Consider the following 19743-nt stretch of genomic DNA (forward strand, 5'->3'; position numbering starts at 1 on the left):
ACTTTACAAGCTAGGTACATTAATTAGCCAAATAAAAAAAATATTATAAGAAATGAATTTTTTCCAATAGTTTTTATCAGTGGTAGTCTGAAATATTCAGCTTTGCACATAAATGAAAAATCGAAAATGATATCGTACTCAAAATTTGATTTTTCATAGTTTAAATTAGGAGCATAAAAATTATGAACATGTTTTGAGTGAAATCTAGTGATTATAACCCTTTCCTTCCCTCATCTGTAGTGTCTGGAAATTAAAAATAGCTTGTATTAAAAATCAAAAGGGGGGAACTTTCATGCTAATGCTTTATTGTATTACAAAATATAATTAATAAATTTATTAGCTCTGTAGAATAACAGTGAATTGAACAATTAAAATTAGGTTCAGTGTAAAATTCTCTTTAATTGAATCAATACTTCTATTTGAATGCTTTGTGTTTGTTGTACTATATATTACTAAAATTAAATGGCATAGGTATAAAATTTCTAAATATCCTATAACACAAAAGAATTAAGAGTAATAGTGCAAATTAAATTGAGTTACCAATCTGAGCGTGCTTAATTATTTATTTGGAATTTGGAAAGCGATTCAGGAGGTTCTTTTTATGTTTCTGTATTAAATCTCAAAGAACAGTTAAGCTTTTAATACATGTTGTTAAGAGAGGGACTTCTCACATTCTTATGATTTTCTTTTGCTTTCCTATAATGGTATCAAAAATTATTAATTATTTTAAGTGCTTATTGCTTTAAAGTGCACTTAAAATATCTTAAAAATAATATGAAGTATATAAACAATGAAAATGGAAATGAATTCTGTTAAATATATATATTTAGTCTCGAAATTGAGAGTACACTCCATTCTACGACAGAATTCATGTTTAGAATGAAAACAAAAACTGTCAGATAAAGACAGTCACCAAAACCTTTAGAAGAGAATGTAGAAAGATACCTAATCTTAATATTTATTATAAAAAAAATGCATGAAAAACAGAAACAAAATGTACAATAGAAATCGTCAAAAATCTGAGCTCACAAAATTGAGGGTACATGTAATTGTTTTATTACATAAATTATAAAAAAACAACACATTAATATTTTGTAGCATACCCACTGGCTTTGATGACAGCTTCCAGCCGCCGGGACATCGAATCGACAAGATTTTTCGTAATTTCGGGTGAAATGTTTTCCCACTCCACTTTTAGTACATGCTTCAAATGTTCTTTACTTGTGATCTGTTTTTGGACCTCTTTTCCAAGGTGGGACCACAAATTTTCGGTCACGTTCAAATCGGGATTGAGGGGGTGTGTTCAGCTGATTTTGGCAGTGATACAGCAGCCATTCTTTGACAGTAATTGCTGTATGCTTTGGATCATTATCCTGTTGAAATGTGAATTTTGATCCTAGTCCCAATTGAGTAGCACTGTCCTTCAAATTATTTTTCAATATATTAAGATAACCCATTTTATCCATTATTCCATTAATAAACACTAGCTTTCCAACTCCCGATGATGCCATACAGCCCCAAACCATTACTGACCCACCTCCATGCTTCACAGTTGGAATTGTGTTTCTTGGAGCTAAAACTGAATTTTTCTTGCGCCACACCATACAATGACCGTCACTGCCAAAAACATTAAATTTACTCTCATTGCTGAAAATAACTTCATTCCAGAACTCTTTAGGCTTTAGAATATGCTCTTTAGCAAATTTTAATCTCTTAGCTCTATTCATTTTACTAAATTTAATCTCTTAGCTTTTCTGCCATTATAACCTTCTAAGGATTTTGCTCACTGTTTCTGCAGAAACAAATTTGCCCACAGTTTCCAAAGTACTTGCGGCAATTTTTGGGGCACTTATTGTAGGATCAATCCTTACCTTGTGTACAATTATCCTCTCTGCTGCTGAACTGAGAATTTTCTTCCTGCCTCTTCCTGCTTAGTTTTACAGCGTTCCATCCTTTCTAAATTTTTGAATGATTTTTCTAATACAATTTACACTTCTTTCAAGTATTTCTCTTATTTTTCTCAAAGATTTGCCTTGATTAAACAGATTAATAGCCAGTTTTCTTTCCTCAATCGTCGTTTCTTTCCTGTTCTCCATATTTGTCACACAGAAAGGTAGTAAGCTCAAATTTGGAATATTTGGATACTCAAAGTTTGTATTTTTGTATAAATCTTAGGTACAAATTACTTTTAAAATTTCACTGGTAGTTTTACACAGTCATTTAAGAAGTGAACTCTCAATTTTGTGACTTTCTGAAGTTGAAGATTTTCGTTTAAGTAATATAATATTTTTTAACGGAGTTTTATAACATTTTTTGTGTAGTTAAGAAGAAAAACATATATTTTTTAATGGGACAAAACTAGGAAAACTTGCATAATTACTCAGAAATGGTTTATGTTTTGCAAAAATATCTTGATTTTTCAAATATTGTCTGGTGAGTAGTGATAAATGATTTAAATTATGTATATATATATATATATGTTGGAGACATTAGGATTTTTGATGTGAAAAATGTGCAGTGCCCCTACTGGGACTCGGGACGCTTGACCTCTCAAATATGACTTGAGTATGCTTTCAATTGCACCACGAAGGTATGCCAAAAGGAGAGAGAAAATACTTCATATACTCCATATTTTAAAGAGTGACAGGGGATTAGTAAATACCAAATCATGGTGGTGGTAAGTTACCATCCAGGCAGGCACCTTTTAGTTTCTGTGCAGCTGTAGAGTCATTAGGATTTTTGATTTTGGAGATGTGAAAAATGTGCATTGCAGGACTTAAATCCTGGACCTCTCGAATATGCTTTGAGTATGCTTCTACCTTATAATGTAATGAGCAACAGTGTGATTTAGTTTTTGACTGTTTTTCCTCAGTACTCGTTGCTGAATTCTGCAATCTCCAAGAAGCAGTGCATGTTGTAATATATTCCTAATCAAATAGTAACTTTAGCTTCTTATAACAGGAATTTTGTTTTAACTGTGATCCGATAATTTATAGTAAGTACATAGGCTTGCAGATTTAATCCCTAATGTCATGTATATAATCATTTACGTAAATTTTTAAGTTTGCTAACAGTTTCACATGGCTTTAAGAACGTTCTAAGTTATTAGGAATGTGAGAGACCTAATGATGTCTAGCTTTTTCTTATTTGTTTTGCTGTATGCTAGATTAGTCATTTAAATATGGGAAGAACGGCAAGTTAAAAGCAAGTTAAAAGCAAGAATAAAATATGGCCCAACTTTTGATATTGACAGTTTAAGCACCCAAGAAATATGTCTTCCACACTCATGTCTAAAGGAGAATGAAATGTGTTAATCATTAGCTGTTGTCAGAAGTCTACAATTGTCTTCATAAACATTTTTTCCCCCCTCCAGGTATGGTAAAGTGCAGAGTGTGAAAATCCTTCCCAAGAAAGAGGAAGACAGTGGAATCTGTGCAACTGTAGCTTTTATTGATATCAAGTCTGCAGCAAAAGCGCACAATGCAGACAATAAAATTGATGATCGAACTTTAAAAACAGACTATTACGAACCTCCAGCATCCAGCACAGCAACTTCGGCCATTTACATCCACGAGAGAGATGATGCTTTAGTGCGGCCGGCACCTGCACCCTACACTGCCGGTCGCACACCCCGCTATGGGTAAGTGTTATTGCCAAGTGACCACTATCTTTCTTCTTTTGTAAAAAATAGTTTATTAAGTTTTAGGCTTTTTGAGAATATTATCAAACACTGATGAGCTTTTTATTAAATTTTTGCTGACATGTAGTTTCAAAAGTTATTTAAATGTGAATGATCCTTATTAAAGTATCACTCAGTTTAGAAGTTCATGAACAAAATTTCAATTTTATTCAAATTCTAATTTTAAGAAATATAAATATCTCCCCTCCCCAAATCACAAAATAGAAATGTCTTCCCCTCCCCCCATGTTGAATTTGAGGTCACATTAAATGTAAGGATGAATATTTAAAGGTTTCATTTTGTATTGGTGATATTTATGAAGGTTCTTTATCTAATTATGTCTTAGGGCTAGTCTATAAAAATGGTTCTGAATAAGAAATTTACAACTTTTATCCTAATGATGTATGTGACTAAGATTATATTTGAAACAATTTCGTTTTTTTCTTGCAAAAAGCCGATGAAAACTTTCCTGTTAGATGATTAAAATGAAAAATTCTTGTAGAATTATGTTTAATTAATGGAAATTTTTTAAGAATATTTACCTGCTGTTGTGCAACTGCAGTTATTATCCATACACAAGTAATATAGTAATACAACATTATTATCAATATCTGCTTAAAATTAGAAACTTTCCAGCAAAATTTGTATGTAGCTGTTTTGATACATCTGATATTAAACATAATTTGATATATTTGATGCCTTATATATCAAACTGATTAGTGAGATACTTATGATAGAAATTCATAAATTTAATGCAAAATAGCCATGCAGAAATTTTTTTTAAAACATTATTACAACATTAGTTTCACTAGTTGCGTATAAACACATATTTGAACAGTTAGAATGGAATAACACCTTTGCTGTTATTGTATATGAAATTTGAGAAGTAAAAGAACTTAATTCCATTTGATTTTTAACATAATGTTAAGGAATTAGTAATTCTAATTCAAAAACAATCATTTCATAAATCTGTACATTTTAGTTTTAGATAGATGAGTATTGCTTTTGTGCTTTTACTGAATTGCTAGCAAAATTTACTAGATTCTGACAACAGTGTGATGTAGTCATTAATGTTCTTTCAAATAAGCATCATGTAACAGAAAGAGTGTTATAAACACTTATGAAACTCATCAGTGGTTATTAAAAATGTTGTTATTGCAGAAAAATAATGCATATTATTATTGCAGCATTTTTATGTTTTTATGACATTATTGTTGTATCCTTCAGGTGTTATTTTCTCTTAATACAAAAATAAAATATTCTGATGTGAAATTTTGTATATTTCGCATATAGCTGTGGGTTGTAGAATTAAGTTCATGTAAATGCGTTGAAGTTCACCCTGCTGTTCAATATTTTATTTTGGAAAAAGCCAATAACAGTATGGAAATGAAGTACTCTGAGGGAATTTTTGTATAAATAAAGCATGCTAATTAAAAGAAAATGTGCATCTTTATTTATTTATTTGTTTTATTTTATATATATGTAGTGTTATACCCAGTGTCTCAAGGGTTGTAAAATACATTGCAAATGTATATGATTAAATTCCTTATTTTGAAATTTTTTTACTCTATGCATGTTATATTCTGAATTTTTTTCAAAGATAATAGAAATCTGTAGTGTAATTGAGAAATTCTACAAGCATTAAAGAAAAAGTATTTTAAATTTTCAAGTAAATAATCAATCAATCTTCTGAAATGAAATTTTTCAAATTAGCAGGAAAATTGGTGCATTTTGATGAAAGATAGTTATGCATTTATTATGTAAGATTTTAAATTGGTGTTTGGAATGTTTTTTTGCTGCCCATGGGACATAGGAATCTTTTTTGTTTCTTTACAAAATAAGAAAGCATTTTTGTTTTGTTAAAATGTAAATTTGTTTCTTTTTTAACAATGCTTGGTCTGTTATTTTATGTTGGTTTTATTTTTAATATTTATAATTTTTCTTTTGTTTTATTTAACCTTTATACTGGTAGCTCCTTTTTTAGGATTTTGTTCAGTTTGTAAAATGTGGATTAAAATAGTTGAGCGCCCGTTTTCCACAGTGTTGAAAAGACGGGGATTATGTGTTCAGTGCGGATTTATATGCCTGTGGATATACATGTATTATCTCTAGGATTAACCATTGGATTATTCTGATTTTGGATTACTGACTTACCTACATTGAGTGGATTACTATTGTGATAAAAAATACATTTGCGTGTGTTTGTCGACCATCTTGTGGATTATTTTACCAGTGGATTCACATATTTTATTACTCTGGATATACTCATTATTCACAGGTAGCAGTTGTTTAAAAAGGATTTCTGCTTGAAGACTGCATAAGTAAGTAAATGAAATGGTATTATTTTTAATGAAAATATTATACTTTTCAGTGAGGAAGTATGGAAATCGACTCCCTTTTTTAACAAACTGGATATAGTCTTTGAAAGAGTACAGAAATAGGTGACTCAGCTGATAATTGTTTGAAACGTTCATTCAGTGCTTTATAGATGAACATTTTAAATAATGCCTTTTTTACTCAGAACAGTTTAAAAGAATCTATTCATTAAAGGTAAATGGGCAAATTCTACATGAATTTACTCAATTTAAAACGTAATTTATTTTGAATAACATTTTTATAGGTTTCTTGACGTTTCCATGCATAATTTTCCTTGCTTCTCTTTATTAAATTCAGTTATGATAAAAAAATCTGGTCTCGTGTCATAACAGAATTTAAAAGCAAACTAAAAATAAAATAAGACTAAAAAGCAAAGTATTCAGCAGATACTTGAGCAGCATCTTATATAAAAAAATAAATTTCTGGTGTAATTTATATAGAGTTTTATGATTCTTGGATCCATAAATATTTTTTTGCATTTCTGCTGCTGTTTGTATATAGATTGTTGATAATGTTGATGCATGTTTATTTATTTTTTGTAATTCATGAGCAAATCACAACATATATATTGATTATAATTTTTTAGTTTGAGATAAGAATTCTTCAAAAAATAGATTTAAAAAAGTGCTGTTAATGAGTTATTGATAAAAAAAGACCTGCTATTAAAAATAAATAAAAGTATAATTAAAATTTGTGTAAAAGTTTCCATGTGGAAGAAGAAAAAAGAATTGATATAGAAGATAAAACAGGTAATTTTTTTAAGAGAGAAAGAAATGTAACAAACATAATTTATGTTTGAAAATTTATTATTTTTCTATAAAATGTGAATAAAACAGGAAATGAAACAATTTATCTGTACGGCAAATAGTGGATGAAAAAAAATTCCGTGAAAATAAGTAAGATAGGTTTTTACATGAGAGAAATTTTTAATTTTAATTTAAAAAAAAATTTATTCTTAGTTCTTATAAAATGAAAAGATATCGTTTTAAGATTCAGGATATCAATGAAATAACTTTAGCAAATTGCATTTTATTTTAGATGTTGGTTAACATGTATTTTGATGCCGAGATGTGTGTTAATTAGTAAGATTAAGCAACAAGTTATATTCATTGGTATTATTATTTTACTTTGTTTATTTGCCTATTTAAAAAATGGATATTATTATGGAGTGTGCATCATGATAACCAATTATGCAATTTTCCTATTTCTGGTCACTTAGTTATTTTTCTGATGCTGAATGATTTTGAACCATAGGCACTCCGTAACTTATAATCATTGGCATTATTATGCTATGTAAATGTAACTTGTAAACTTCCAATTACACTAGCAAGGCATTGTTAAATATAAATTGTTATTCTGATGCAATTGTTAAATATAAAGGTAATAGAAACAACTTATTATATATTAAATTCTTGAATACTACTAATTTATATGAATTAAACTAACAGTAATCTTTCTTACTTTGTAATAGAGTATTCAAACTTCGTGTCTGTCTGGCAGAACGCAAGTTCTCAAAGTAACTAACCGGCTGATGAACAAACATTTCTCCAGTTTTTTCTGAGCGTGACTCATAAAGTTTTGGTAGCAGATAAGGCTTCGCAATATTTTTTTTTTTTTTGAAACCCTCTATGGTCTTTCGCAAATCTTTATTGAAAGTGGACAAAGAAAAAAAGAAGCGTCGGATCGGAAGTAGGCCACCGCCGGTTGGTTAGGCCTTTTTCTTGCCTTATTGAAGTGTTTCGCTCCCACCATAGGGCATTGAACTCCACGAAAACGTGAATCGACCGCACGTGACGCTGTGTGACGTAGCCGTGTCGCGCAGTGATTGCTGGGAAGATTATATGCCCCTTTTTTCCTCTTCAAAGCGGGTTTGCTTATGTGTTGGAAAAGACAGCGTAATTGTTGATGTAGGTTGTTGTAATCAACAAGAAGTTACTCTTCGGCAGTTATTTAGAAGTGAAATGTACTTCTTGTTTACTGCAAGTTCTTGTGGATGTGAATAACTTATATATCATGTTGGAGTTCGGCTGTTTTTGTACAAATGGGTTAATTCTACCATTCATTGTATTAAATATTCCGTCTGTGACTTCGTTTGCATATTTTTGCAGCTGTCATCTTCTCCCCATCTTTATTCTGAAGGAGTGTTTCTTTTATATTCGTTGCTTTTAATATGAATATTGAATCTTTGATTTAAAATTTTGTGATTAGCAGTTATTATTTGTGTACTTGGGGCAGTATTAATGTTAAGTATTTCTCCCCTAAAATAAGAATTTGATCAGTTAGCGATAGTGACTGTCGTTTCTTTACTTTAAACAGCTGTACGATTTTGGGCGTCAGAGGTGACTAGTATAATTGATGCCTCGTAAAAATTTTTAACATTTTAATAGTTCAAAGTTAGTTAACCGCTCGAACTTTCTAAGAAAAATTCCTTTTATTTGCATGTACATTAGAGAAAAATTTACAGTAAATGATATAGAAGCTACTCAAACAAAAGAAGTTATTGTGCCGGGAATCGAACTGCCACTGTTCAGTTTTTAAATATTTGACCACAGTTGAGCCTATTCGTTGAAGCAAATAGTAACTGAGTTTTTTAGAAGTCACTAAAAGGTTTGTTGTTTATATAGGAAAATTGTGAGACAGAAAATTTCACAGAGAGATGTGTTAAAAAACTAGAAATTCAATGCATTAAATATTTGAGAAGTTTTCTCATTGCCTTGTAGCATATCCGATAAAAAGGTGCAAGTATTCTTTGCAGAGAACTGCATTTCAAAAGACAAGTCTGGTGACAGCTGTGAAATGTTTTTCTTCCGATATACGTTTTCGCAATAAAAGAATGTGAGGTTAAGTAACTTTTCAAGTGCTTCGTCGGTAAATGAGCTGAACTGGCTTGTATTTTCTTTTGTCAAACAGTTTCCTGCGTTTTTAAATAAGCATACTGAAATAAAATAACGGAAGTCTTGTTAAACAGTGAAATTATTGACCTTAAAATCTGTTTTAAGCGTTTGTTGTAAGCTGAAGGAAATCTTTATTCTTAAATAATAAATTTGTTAGAAAATCATTGTTAATTTACGGCGTTTGATATGTAGCTGTTGATTTTGTATTCATAATTGAAAAATTAAGAATTAACATCGGAACTTCGGGTTCTTCCCATTACTAAAAATAGGAAGATACCGTCGTAATATGTTTGTTGTCTGGCGAAATTGAAATACTGTTTGACGTATTTTAATAGTATTATATGAAACGCGTAGTTGATAATTTTTATATGATACAGTTTATCTGTTATAGAGCTTCAGTATGACGTTGCATTTGTGCTAAGAACGGTCAGCGTTAAAGAAACTTAAAAACTTTCTCAACTTCGGGATACGGTTTGTAATTTGTGGTGGCGAATTTCCTTTGTCCCCGAAAAGGGTCACGCGTGCAACCAAGCAGAAGGATGAGATGTTCTGTGTAGTTGACTTCCTTTTCCGGTAGCTTTCCCTCTATTGTTCCCGCTCATAATAGTGTACCAGAGTAGTAACATAGAGCTGTGCTTCTTTGCTGCATTTAGTTACTTTACATTAACTCAGCATTCACCGTACTATAGGTTTATCTCAAAATAACACGAAGACACCACTTCAGTAGCGAATTTTGATTTGGGGCAGAACTATCAAGTCTTGCTTAAAATAAGTTCTAGAAGTAAGAAAGGAGGGACCGCTGTCATTAAAAATCTTAATCTGGAAAGCCATTTCGAGATGTTTTTATGTGGAGTTCTTTGCGTTTTTAGCAATTTTTTATGGTAAAGTTACTGTGCTTAAATTTTTTCAGAAACTTTCGGTCTGAATTCCGTTGTAACATTTCTCCGTAAAAGATTATTACTTATACGTTTCTGATTATATTCCTTATATGTTTCAGACTATTTCTCTAAAATTTACCAATATGCTATAAAATTTACATATATATGCAGCATATCGAAATAGGAACTGTAATTTTTCAAATATTTTCTGAAACAAATATGATCACGTTATTTAATATCGCCATCTGGCTTACCAGACAGTATTGTTTTAAAATTGGACAATGCTAGTTTAAAGTTCAGCAAATGATATTGGTAGATGTGGAGTTTTTTTAATATATCAAGAAATGTTGTCACGAGGAAAGTTTTATACTGTTTTTTTGCATTCGTTTTAATTAACGATAAATAAAGCAAGCAGTATTTTACAGCAAGTAACGGCGGAATGTACGGTTATGGGCCAATTTTTGTGCTTATAAATTGTGTATTAGTATTCCAACACTTTGAAAGTTGCAGGTAGATTAGTTTATGATTTTGCAACCATTAATTTAGCAGCGAGTAAATTTTTGGAAAACGAAAATAGTTGCTAAAATTTCACTTTGAACATTTGCTCTTAAGATCATCACCGCTCCCCCCCAAAAAAAAAGACGGGGGGGGAGGGATGGGAAAGGAGTTAAAATGCGTGGAACAGTTATGTGAATAATTTTTAGTGTGGGTTTTAGAAAGGAAATTTTAATTAGTACTATTAAATACTGCAAACTATATCAGGAGGCAAAATATTACATATGGTTTAAAATCATGGCTGACGCTTTAATTGAAAAGTAATCGCTTCTACCGAGATTTATTAAAACTACATATTAGCTAGCGAACCTGCCTGTTAGAGGGTCAGGTCAGCTGGGGGTGACTTGTGCAAGCAATTTGGCTTTCGAAGCCTTTTCCTGAGTAGAGTTATTGTAGACGATAAACATATGGCTGGCGTATGTCGTAAAAAATGCTATTCAGGAGAAATCCAACGCAAAAGTTCCTAAATTGGTAAGATTTTGAGGATTCTGTAGGTAAAAAAAGGCTGAGAGACTAGGAATTCAAAATAGCGACTTGCCTGTTATAGGTAGGTAGTAAGTCCGCTTTTATGAAAAGTCGTTTGGTGTGTTATCAAGAGAGGAAATGCTGCTGCTGGTATCTGCTCTATTAATCCTGAAAAGAAATTTTATTTGCAGAAAACATGCTGCCTGTAATCATATGGATAGTCATAGAAATTTTTAAATTAGGCCTCTTGAATTTCAAGTTTTGCATGTATTAGACTTAAATGTAGATGCCGTTCAGCGCAAACGTAATTGTAATTCTATATTTGGCGACGAATACGCAGTTAGTTTGGAGGCTATCGGAAATATAATTAGCAGCAGTTAATTCTTCAAAACGTGCGTTTTTATCAAGAAAAGTAGTTTCCGAGTAAAAAGTCTATACGGGGACTGATGCATTGTTTTTGTTAATGGGTAGACGTGCTAAAAGAAAACAGAAAAGACTTCGCTCGAACCTGGAGGTCAAAGTGAACTCGTCTGCACGCCGCAGGCGGAAAAGTCGAAAGTGAGCAAGTCCATTTTCAAAAGGGGGTTCCAACCTGTAGAGCACAGAGGTACGGAATTAGCTTTCTTTTCGATTGCATTCATGGCCCTTGAGATTCAGGAAGTGGATGGCAGGAGGGTTTAGATTATTTACTTATATAATGATAAAAGAGTAATTGCTTTCTTAGAATTTTTTTTTTTTTTAAATAGGAATTGTTGAAGTAGCTCTTGCGTTTCGTATTTGTTATCAATTTTCGGACTGTAAAAGGGAAAATTGTGTTATAAAAACATACACAACTTCGGGGATCTGAAATTAAAATTCTTGAATGATACGGACAGCAAACAATGTGTAGCTATAGCAATACGTAGGTTTTTCGGCAGCCTAGAATGCTTTCAAACTGGAATTCTAGGTTTGCGTTTTGAGCGATATACGGCATTTAGAGCACGTGAAGTCAGAGATGACGGAATTTGCTTTACTAATTTTGTATTCTTTTTCCTAAATTTACCCGCTTGCAAAAATTAAATTGTAGACTTTTATTATATTACCGTGGCTGGAATACCCGATCCAGCCACGGTAATATAATAAAAGTCTTGAATTGAATATAATAAAAGTCTTAAAAATTGAAATTTCTTGCTTTATTGATTTAATAGCTGACTAAAATAGGTTTCATATAATGATTGTAATGAGTCCAACATTATAAAAATATATAAAACTGCCAATTAGTTTTCTCATATTTGACATGAAAATTTATTAAATCAATCAGATTAAAAAGCAAACTGTTCTCAAGAAGTACGTTTATTCCTTTTAAATCGCTTAGTTTTACAATAACCTACAAAGATAAATATCGTACGTTTGCCGAATGGCAACAGTCTGTGGCGTTGAAGAGAAAATGTTTTATTTGAGTACTGTCGCTGCTAGTTGTTTGCAAATCATTGAGTTTGTTAATAAAAAACTCATTAAATTCTTCAATATATATAAATCAAAATTCGAGTTTCAAAAAGCACATGTTCGGTTAGAGGACTATGTGTATTCAAAATTTGGTGGCTGTAGGAACCATCACTTTTCCACAGAGCGAGTAGCATACATACAGATACTTTATTATTTAATAATAGAGGTAACAAGTAAGCTTTTTGTATGCACTGAACATAATTCTTTTATTATAAATCAATCTTAGTGCAGTAAGTATAAATATCAAAGCAAATAATTTCAATCAGCCAGAGCCACTTTTCTAATTGAACATGTTTTTTAATGATTGAAGGGTACACGTAAAGCAGTTCCTCATCCGTTGTAAGAAATTATAACAAACCAAACGGAATAGGGCACTTCTTACATAACAGTATGCTCAACTTCAATCCCATTGGATAATTTTAAAATGATTAAATTCGTAAGGTGAAAAGCGTGTGCAATGGTTTGGTGAACATTGACACTGGAAGAACTCACAAAATAGCTCTGCGAAAATCTCCCGGACGCTTCTCTTTTGTCATTGTGTGGTGCTTGGAGGTGACCTTGCCCGTCTTCTCAGAAAGGTGCTGTGCCCCTTTCATAATGTTGTCTCCACAAAAGAAGCATTCCCGCACCTTTTTAGCGTTCCAGGAGCTCGCGCTTTCCTTACAACAATAGCCCTCAAGTCAGTAATGTTCATAGTATGCCTTTCAAAGGCAAAATGGCCGATTTCGATTTACAAACGTGTGGAACTTATCATACAGCCAGAATTTGATACCCGGTAGGAAAGAAATAGTTTAGATATTTAATCTAAAACGTTCCTAATGTAATACGTTAATTATCTCAACCCTAGTTATGTTACGCAATTCGTGAAGTTTTCCAGAAGCTAGCTAAATAAAATAAAAAGATAAATTAATGTAATTATCTTTTATGTAGCTAGAATTGATTATTCTGTAATAGATATTGAATGAATATTATGAGAAGAAAATACTTCCGCAATTTTAATGCGGGAAAACATTGTCCACGAAAATTTGACAGAGTTTTGTAATATTTTAGTGAACCATGATTTAATTTAGAATTTAAATTTTGTCAGATATAAAACTTGAGCTGAAATCTGCCTCTGTTCACATGCTTGAAAAAAACTACTGTAACTGTTCGTTATACTTACTGTTTCACGATTCGATTCTTAAGTGCCAAAAATACAACATACGCTTTCTCAAAAATTAGCTGCAGAGGCAAATAAAATAAAAGATTTTTAATAATTTTAAATGAAGTTTTAATTGTTAGGATAGTGTTTATACGTAATGGAAGAGTGAAATGTGTTGGAAATTTGGTAACCTCTCATGTAATCAAATTCTTGCATACTGATATTTATGGTCATTTACTTACCGGAGCAACTGAACTCTTCTGAAAACATAGGTAGTATCTGTATATTCAAAGCAGATGTTTTTCCGATTGCCGTATCAATGAATTAACGCTCAAGTAAATGTGATAGAGATTTTGTGTATGAAATTCTAGACATCCGTTACAATGTTTTCGAAATTCCAGATGAAATTTTGTATATGTTTATTTGAACTTGGCGAAGCACATGAACGTTGTCTGACTTAATGATTGATATTTTTGTGGAGGATTTGAAGGCAAATGAGTAAGTATTTACCTCGCACCTCGCCCATTTGAAAACTATGAAAACACCCATGCTCGCCCGACTTCAAAGGTTCGTAAGTGGACGTGTGTATGTGTGGTAAGCCATTGAGCTGTATCTGAAACGGTGACGGACTATGTAAAATATACGCATGATTTAGTGAACCTTACGTAGTTAATGTTTAGAAAATATTATACTTTTGTAATCTTTATGCTGGTAATAATTGAAGAATGGAAATACGCCATCCTAACGTTAATTAAGCGATGCTAATTCTGAAGTAGTAATCCCGTTTATAGAGTAGATCGGTTGTCATCGATAGGAACATAAAAATCTCAAAAAGCTGTTTAACGAGAAAATATGGGGGGGGGAAATTAAGAATGGCTCTCTGACTTACAGTACTCATCCAAAGAGTGGTAGCATTGATTTTTAGATGAGATTAATTTTACTATGAAACAACCTTTTGAAGATTTGAACGCTAATGTGCTAAAGGCAGAACTGAGAAATAATTTTTTTTTTGGGGGGGGGGTCATATGTGTTTGTGAACATTTTCAAATACGTGTGACAGTTAACCAAAAATATACTCCCCATCATTTTTCATCTGATTATCTACAAATTGTGTTGCTGGCTAAATGCATTCATTAGGAATATTCGAATTGAACCTTCAGTGTAATAGCAGATATGTCGATGTCTTGTTCATTGTGAGGCGAACGCCAAATACCAAGTTACGAAGTCTCAGAACTGGTGCCATGCTCTCGGAGCGAAAGCACACAAAACAAAGCCATTTGCAAAGATAGACCCTAAGTCATACCAGGCATGTGTCTAAGTTGAAACGTCTGATCTCATTTCAAATGATACAAATGATCTCATTTCACTGTTTTCAGGCGTACCTCACAGGTTTGTGTACAGGTTTCACAGAACGGCCGTATGAAATGGCTTGTTGCGTTCAGCAAGGCAGAGAAAGCTAAGCGAAGAATTTGCATCAGATTTTGCGATACGTAGGAAAATAAGTAGTAGTTATAACAAGTGATAGATCGTTGGTTGTAGCTTTAACATGAAATCTAGATTGAGTCGTCTTCTTAACTAGGCCCACCAGCGGCCGAGCGGTAAAGTCGCTGCACTGGTAGTTCGGTTCGAAGTTCGAATCCCGCGAACGGGCTGGCTGCATGGGCGTTTTCGTGGTTTTTCCCATGTTTAACGTATATACGAGCCAGTTTCCCTTAGAAAGTCCTTCACGAAGGTATCCCTTCCCTTAGGCAGATAGCCCTAGTGTGCTTTGCCATAATTAAATAAACCAAACCAAACGTCTTCTTAACTCTTTGACATCGAAGTTGCCCCAAACGCCCGAACATTCAGAAAGTCGCCCTTCCCCCGAGCATCTGAATAATTTCCTACCTAGTGTTTTCCCCCCATCATGTTACTGCATTGCTCATTGCTTTCAGGAGTTGTTAAATGACATGTCAATCATTCTTTTCCAGCGACTAAAAATAGTTCTGTTATTTTAATGCAACTTTTTTTTTTTCTTTTGTTTACTGTGAATGTTTAGCTATTGATGCCGGAAGTTGCAGTCCCGAAGTTGTCCAAGAAAGAAAGAAGTCGCTTTACTTAAGTAGGTTATTGTTAGCGCTTTTGTATTCAATTTGTTCATGGAGGAAGGAAAAGCATTCCAACAGAAATTCGTATACACGGGCGTATTCGATGTTTAAGGGGAAGAGATTTGGTCTTCTCTCGACGCAAAAGAGTTTTAAAGCATGAAGGATTCAGAGGTAGTTTGAATTTCGACCGTCTGGCATGAGGGGCTCATTTACGAGTTGATCACCTTTAATTTCAGCAAGGAACTTATATTACTCATTCGCTCCTTCATCACAGAGAGAAAATTCTGTGTCAAATTTGGAAATGAAATCTCAGACCACAAAAGGATCACTGCCGGGACTACCTTAGGGATCAATTTTAGGGCCGCTCATATATATATTCTACTTCGCAGATTTCCCTAAAGTGCAAAATCAGTTAAAACCATTTCCCCGGATGCTACGCAGACGAAATCGCGTTAGCTGTTAAATCCACGAGAGCTGAGCCTGCCGTTAAAAAGCTTCAGGATATTATGCCTTTAATTGAAACTTAATGTACTAAGTGGCGCATCTGCATCAATGCACAGCAATCGCAACTGTTTATTATTTGACGTAAATTCGCCAGGATTCCTCTCAATGTTACTCTGAAATTATTCAGCACTGCTGCTATTCCCACTGTAGACAAAGCAAAGTATTTAGTTATCACCTTTAATACTAAACTTACCTGGGCGGATCATATCACGAATGTTAAGAGAAGGCCTTTGGTATTATGAACCAAATGACACCTTTAATAGGCAAGTAAGTACTCAGGTTTAAACCTTTACAAGAAAAGGCATATCTACATAGATATAATTAGTGCTGTGTTCGCCTGCCTGGGCCGCCAATACCAAGAAAGATGTGCAAAAGCTACAGGTTTTGCAAAATAAAATTTTACGTATGATTACAAATGTATTATTATGTGTCTAATGAAATCCCGCACAAGGACCTCAGCATTGAATATGTAGATAGTTATCTACACAGGGCGAATAAGAACTTTTTCGATAAAGCGCTTACTTGCGCTCACATGAAGCACTTCAACGTATTTTTGATTACTTCGCACTCGAGGAGGACATTGAAATTAGACCGTTCGCAACTCACCTGACCAGAGACTTAAACTTTCCTACGTAGAATGTCTATCTCAAACGTTCTCGACATATCTGCTCCCTTATTATTTGAACACACTTTGTAAATGTACTGCTCACTTAGTTTTTATGTATTCTCACGTATCTTATGTATTTATATGTTTCCTTATTTTGTATTTTTTCATATGTTTAAGCATTAATTTTCAAGTTTGAAAAATTCTCCCTGTACCCTCACAGCACATTACGTCAGCTGTTAGATTCACAGTCTTGCCTCTCCATTGTTGGCTTTCTATCTTGCTTGGCTCTTGGAGTCTTTGTGATGCATGGTCAGTCCCCTCTTCTCACCTTTCTGCCACTTGTCCAGACTACTCTACGTCATTGGCCTATGGCAAAATTATTACTGAACCGGATACATTGCCCCTTGCGCGATATCTGCGCCAAAGAATATGCATTATATATGTTTGTATAAATTGTATATAAAGAATTGTATTGACGTTCTTTGCTGCACCGAACGAACGAGTAGTTTGAAGACATTGTTGACCGTTTTCACCGATTACAAAAACGATGTTCATTATCATTAATGTCCTGCACTTAGCTAAATAGTAACTATGAGTTACTATCAAAGAACTTGAAGGAAACGAAGGCAAGCTCACGCGGACGCGATGTAAATCAGATCGACCTCCCCACGCGACTATCCAGTCGAGTTATGCGGTGCAGCAAACGCGCAGGGTGGCCGCGCAATTCAGTCTCAGAAAATCAATCGTATAGTTAAGCGAATGTTTCAGAATTATTTTTTGCCGTTTTATATTTCTTGTATTGCATCATGCTTTATATCCGATTTTTGATTTTGCAGGAACTTTCTTCATTTCATAATTATTCATTTTCATACTTAAATATTTCATAAATGCTGACTGTTATTTTAATATTTCGAATATAATTTCTATCTGAATATCTGTACCTATAAATAAATATATATTTCATAAATAAATTAATAAATGTAACATTATTATTGTTGGAAAAATAAGAAATACTTGGAAGCAAAACATGCATTTAATCTTAGCGGTCACCTTTTAAGTGCTAACTGTGAAAGGTCACCTCTTGATTGATTGGGTGTAGGGGAACGACAAAGAATCAGACCTTTACCCCTGGGCTAGTAAGGTGTGCGAGTAAAAAATCAAAGTAAGGTACAGTTTTAAATGTTGTTTTGGATTGTACCAATTTCTTCAAAGGTTAGGAATAAAATTGACATTTTCTCCGTTCTGATTTCAACACTTCTTATCTGTTTTTAATAAGAAATGTTAATTGGGATAAGTCATGTCAGAAAGAGCCGGGATTAAGCCATTTGTTACTGCTTTTCGCAAAGCACATTCATCGTTTTAGCATATTAACTATTGAGATATTTTTTTAATTCCTCTCATATATGGAACTCTCACCAATGCCAAACCTCCTTGCTACAGCACGATTTTCATTTTCTTTCGCAAACTGAATGACTCTGAATGTTTGTTTGTTTCAGATATTGAGTACTAAAAGGAACAACAACTAGGACAAATAAATTTCAGCTTAAGCAAATGCAATTTTCTAAAGTTTTCGATATTCACTTCAAAGTCGCGGCTTCAAATGACTACAGAAAGAGAAAACACTTAATTCCAGTCGGAAGTACATTCGTATTCCAAATTATTCCCCCTTTTTCTCGAAACCGTAGAATAACATTTGTGCACACGTGCATTGAATGCAGCCCGCCTTCTTTGCAGAATTATTTACTCCCTCAAGCATCCCCACCGTATTGTTTCCATTATCACATGTCACATTTTCGAAAGCCTGCAAAAAATTTTCTAATGAACGACTTCAAAAGGTAACAGTGCACATGTATCTTTCGGCTTTTTATTCATAACGAAAACGGTGCGCATTATATGGCGAATGTATCAAAAAAAAAAAAAAAAGTGCGCATTATACGCGGGAATATACGGTATGCCAATTTAAAAAGTAAATGCATGTAACTATTACATTAAAAAAGTTCCTTTTATATAACGGATTTGTCAGGCAAGCATATAACAGTGGGGATAAAAATTTTATTATGTATAGATGTTTGAATGTAATTATTTAATCACTGTATTCTTAATTCCTGCATAAGGAGAGAGGTTATTAAATCTCCTTCACCTCCGAATGGCGGGCATTAGCCGTTTTAAGCGTTGGCCGCTACTAAGGACGAAAACGGTATTTACTTTATTATGGAGGTACCCTATAGGTGGGCACCATTGCCTTCTATGAAGGGACAAACAATATACATCTATGCCTTTTTCGGGATTCGAACCCAGGCGCTTAGGTACGGCAGTCAAGAGTCACTAACTACTTTACCTCTAGACGGCAAGTTTGTTAAATCTTGTGGTTAAATGAGGAGTATAGACGCATATTGCTATAAGAATTAATAAGGAAATGGAAAGACATCATTATGAAGTGTATGGGTATTTGAAGTATGGGATTGAATGCTTCATTTTCATCATTTTAGGCAAACAGTATCACTGCATGTAATTTCCCAGTTACCGTGAATGGTGCTAGGGCAACATTCTGAGCAATTATAATTTAAACTATTGAAGTTGTATGCCGGTAGCAGAACGAAGTTCGGGGAACCGAGTGAGATTATGTATATATTTAATTTCATAAAACAAGTGCATGATGCTCGAATATCATTTCTGATATTTTAGCATATCTATTTCTCGTCCTTCTGGAACTAAGCAGTTGTATTTTTAATTGCTTTAGCCCAGAGTTCATTCCGAACAGAGATGAATACTTTCTGCCATCTTTATTACATTATCTTGCTTATGTTTTCTTTCTCACTCTCTTTTCCCTTCGTAATATTTTTTTTTTTTTTGCCTGTTAAGAGGCACTCAAGTCATAACAAAAAGAGCATTTCAAGACCGAGCAGCTGTCTCCAGCGAATGCTTGGACCTCTTGCTTTTGACGTCATGAGACCTACGGGGGGGCGGGGAATATTTTGCTCGAATTCTTAATTCTTCCCTATACTTTGCTTTTCTGCTTTCAGTGTGTGTATTTATCATCTTTTTTTGAAACATTCCCATGGTTTTAATGGT

General features: G+C 33.3%; 1 protein-coding gene across 1 annotated transcript in view; it reads left to right on the forward strand.

Annotated features, from left to right (window-relative positions):
• LOC118184954 (uncharacterized) overlaps positions 1-19743 on the forward strand; it is a 256390-nt gene that overhangs the window by 80173 nt on the left and 156474 nt on the right. Inside the window, exon 2 of the mRNA XM_035354747.2 lies at positions 3374-3640. Within this exon, the coding sequence (XP_035210638.2) occupies positions 3374-3640 (267 nt within the window). The remainder of the gene's footprint in view (positions 1-3373; positions 3641-19743) is intronic.

This window comes from Stegodyphus dumicola, chromosome 4, assembly GCF_044657685.1.
Source record: "Stegodyphus dumicola isolate Sdum_Otavi_A_Nest chromosome 4, ASM4465768v1".
NCBI lineage: Eukaryota > Metazoa > Arthropoda > Arachnida > Araneae > Eresidae > Stegodyphus > Stegodyphus dumicola.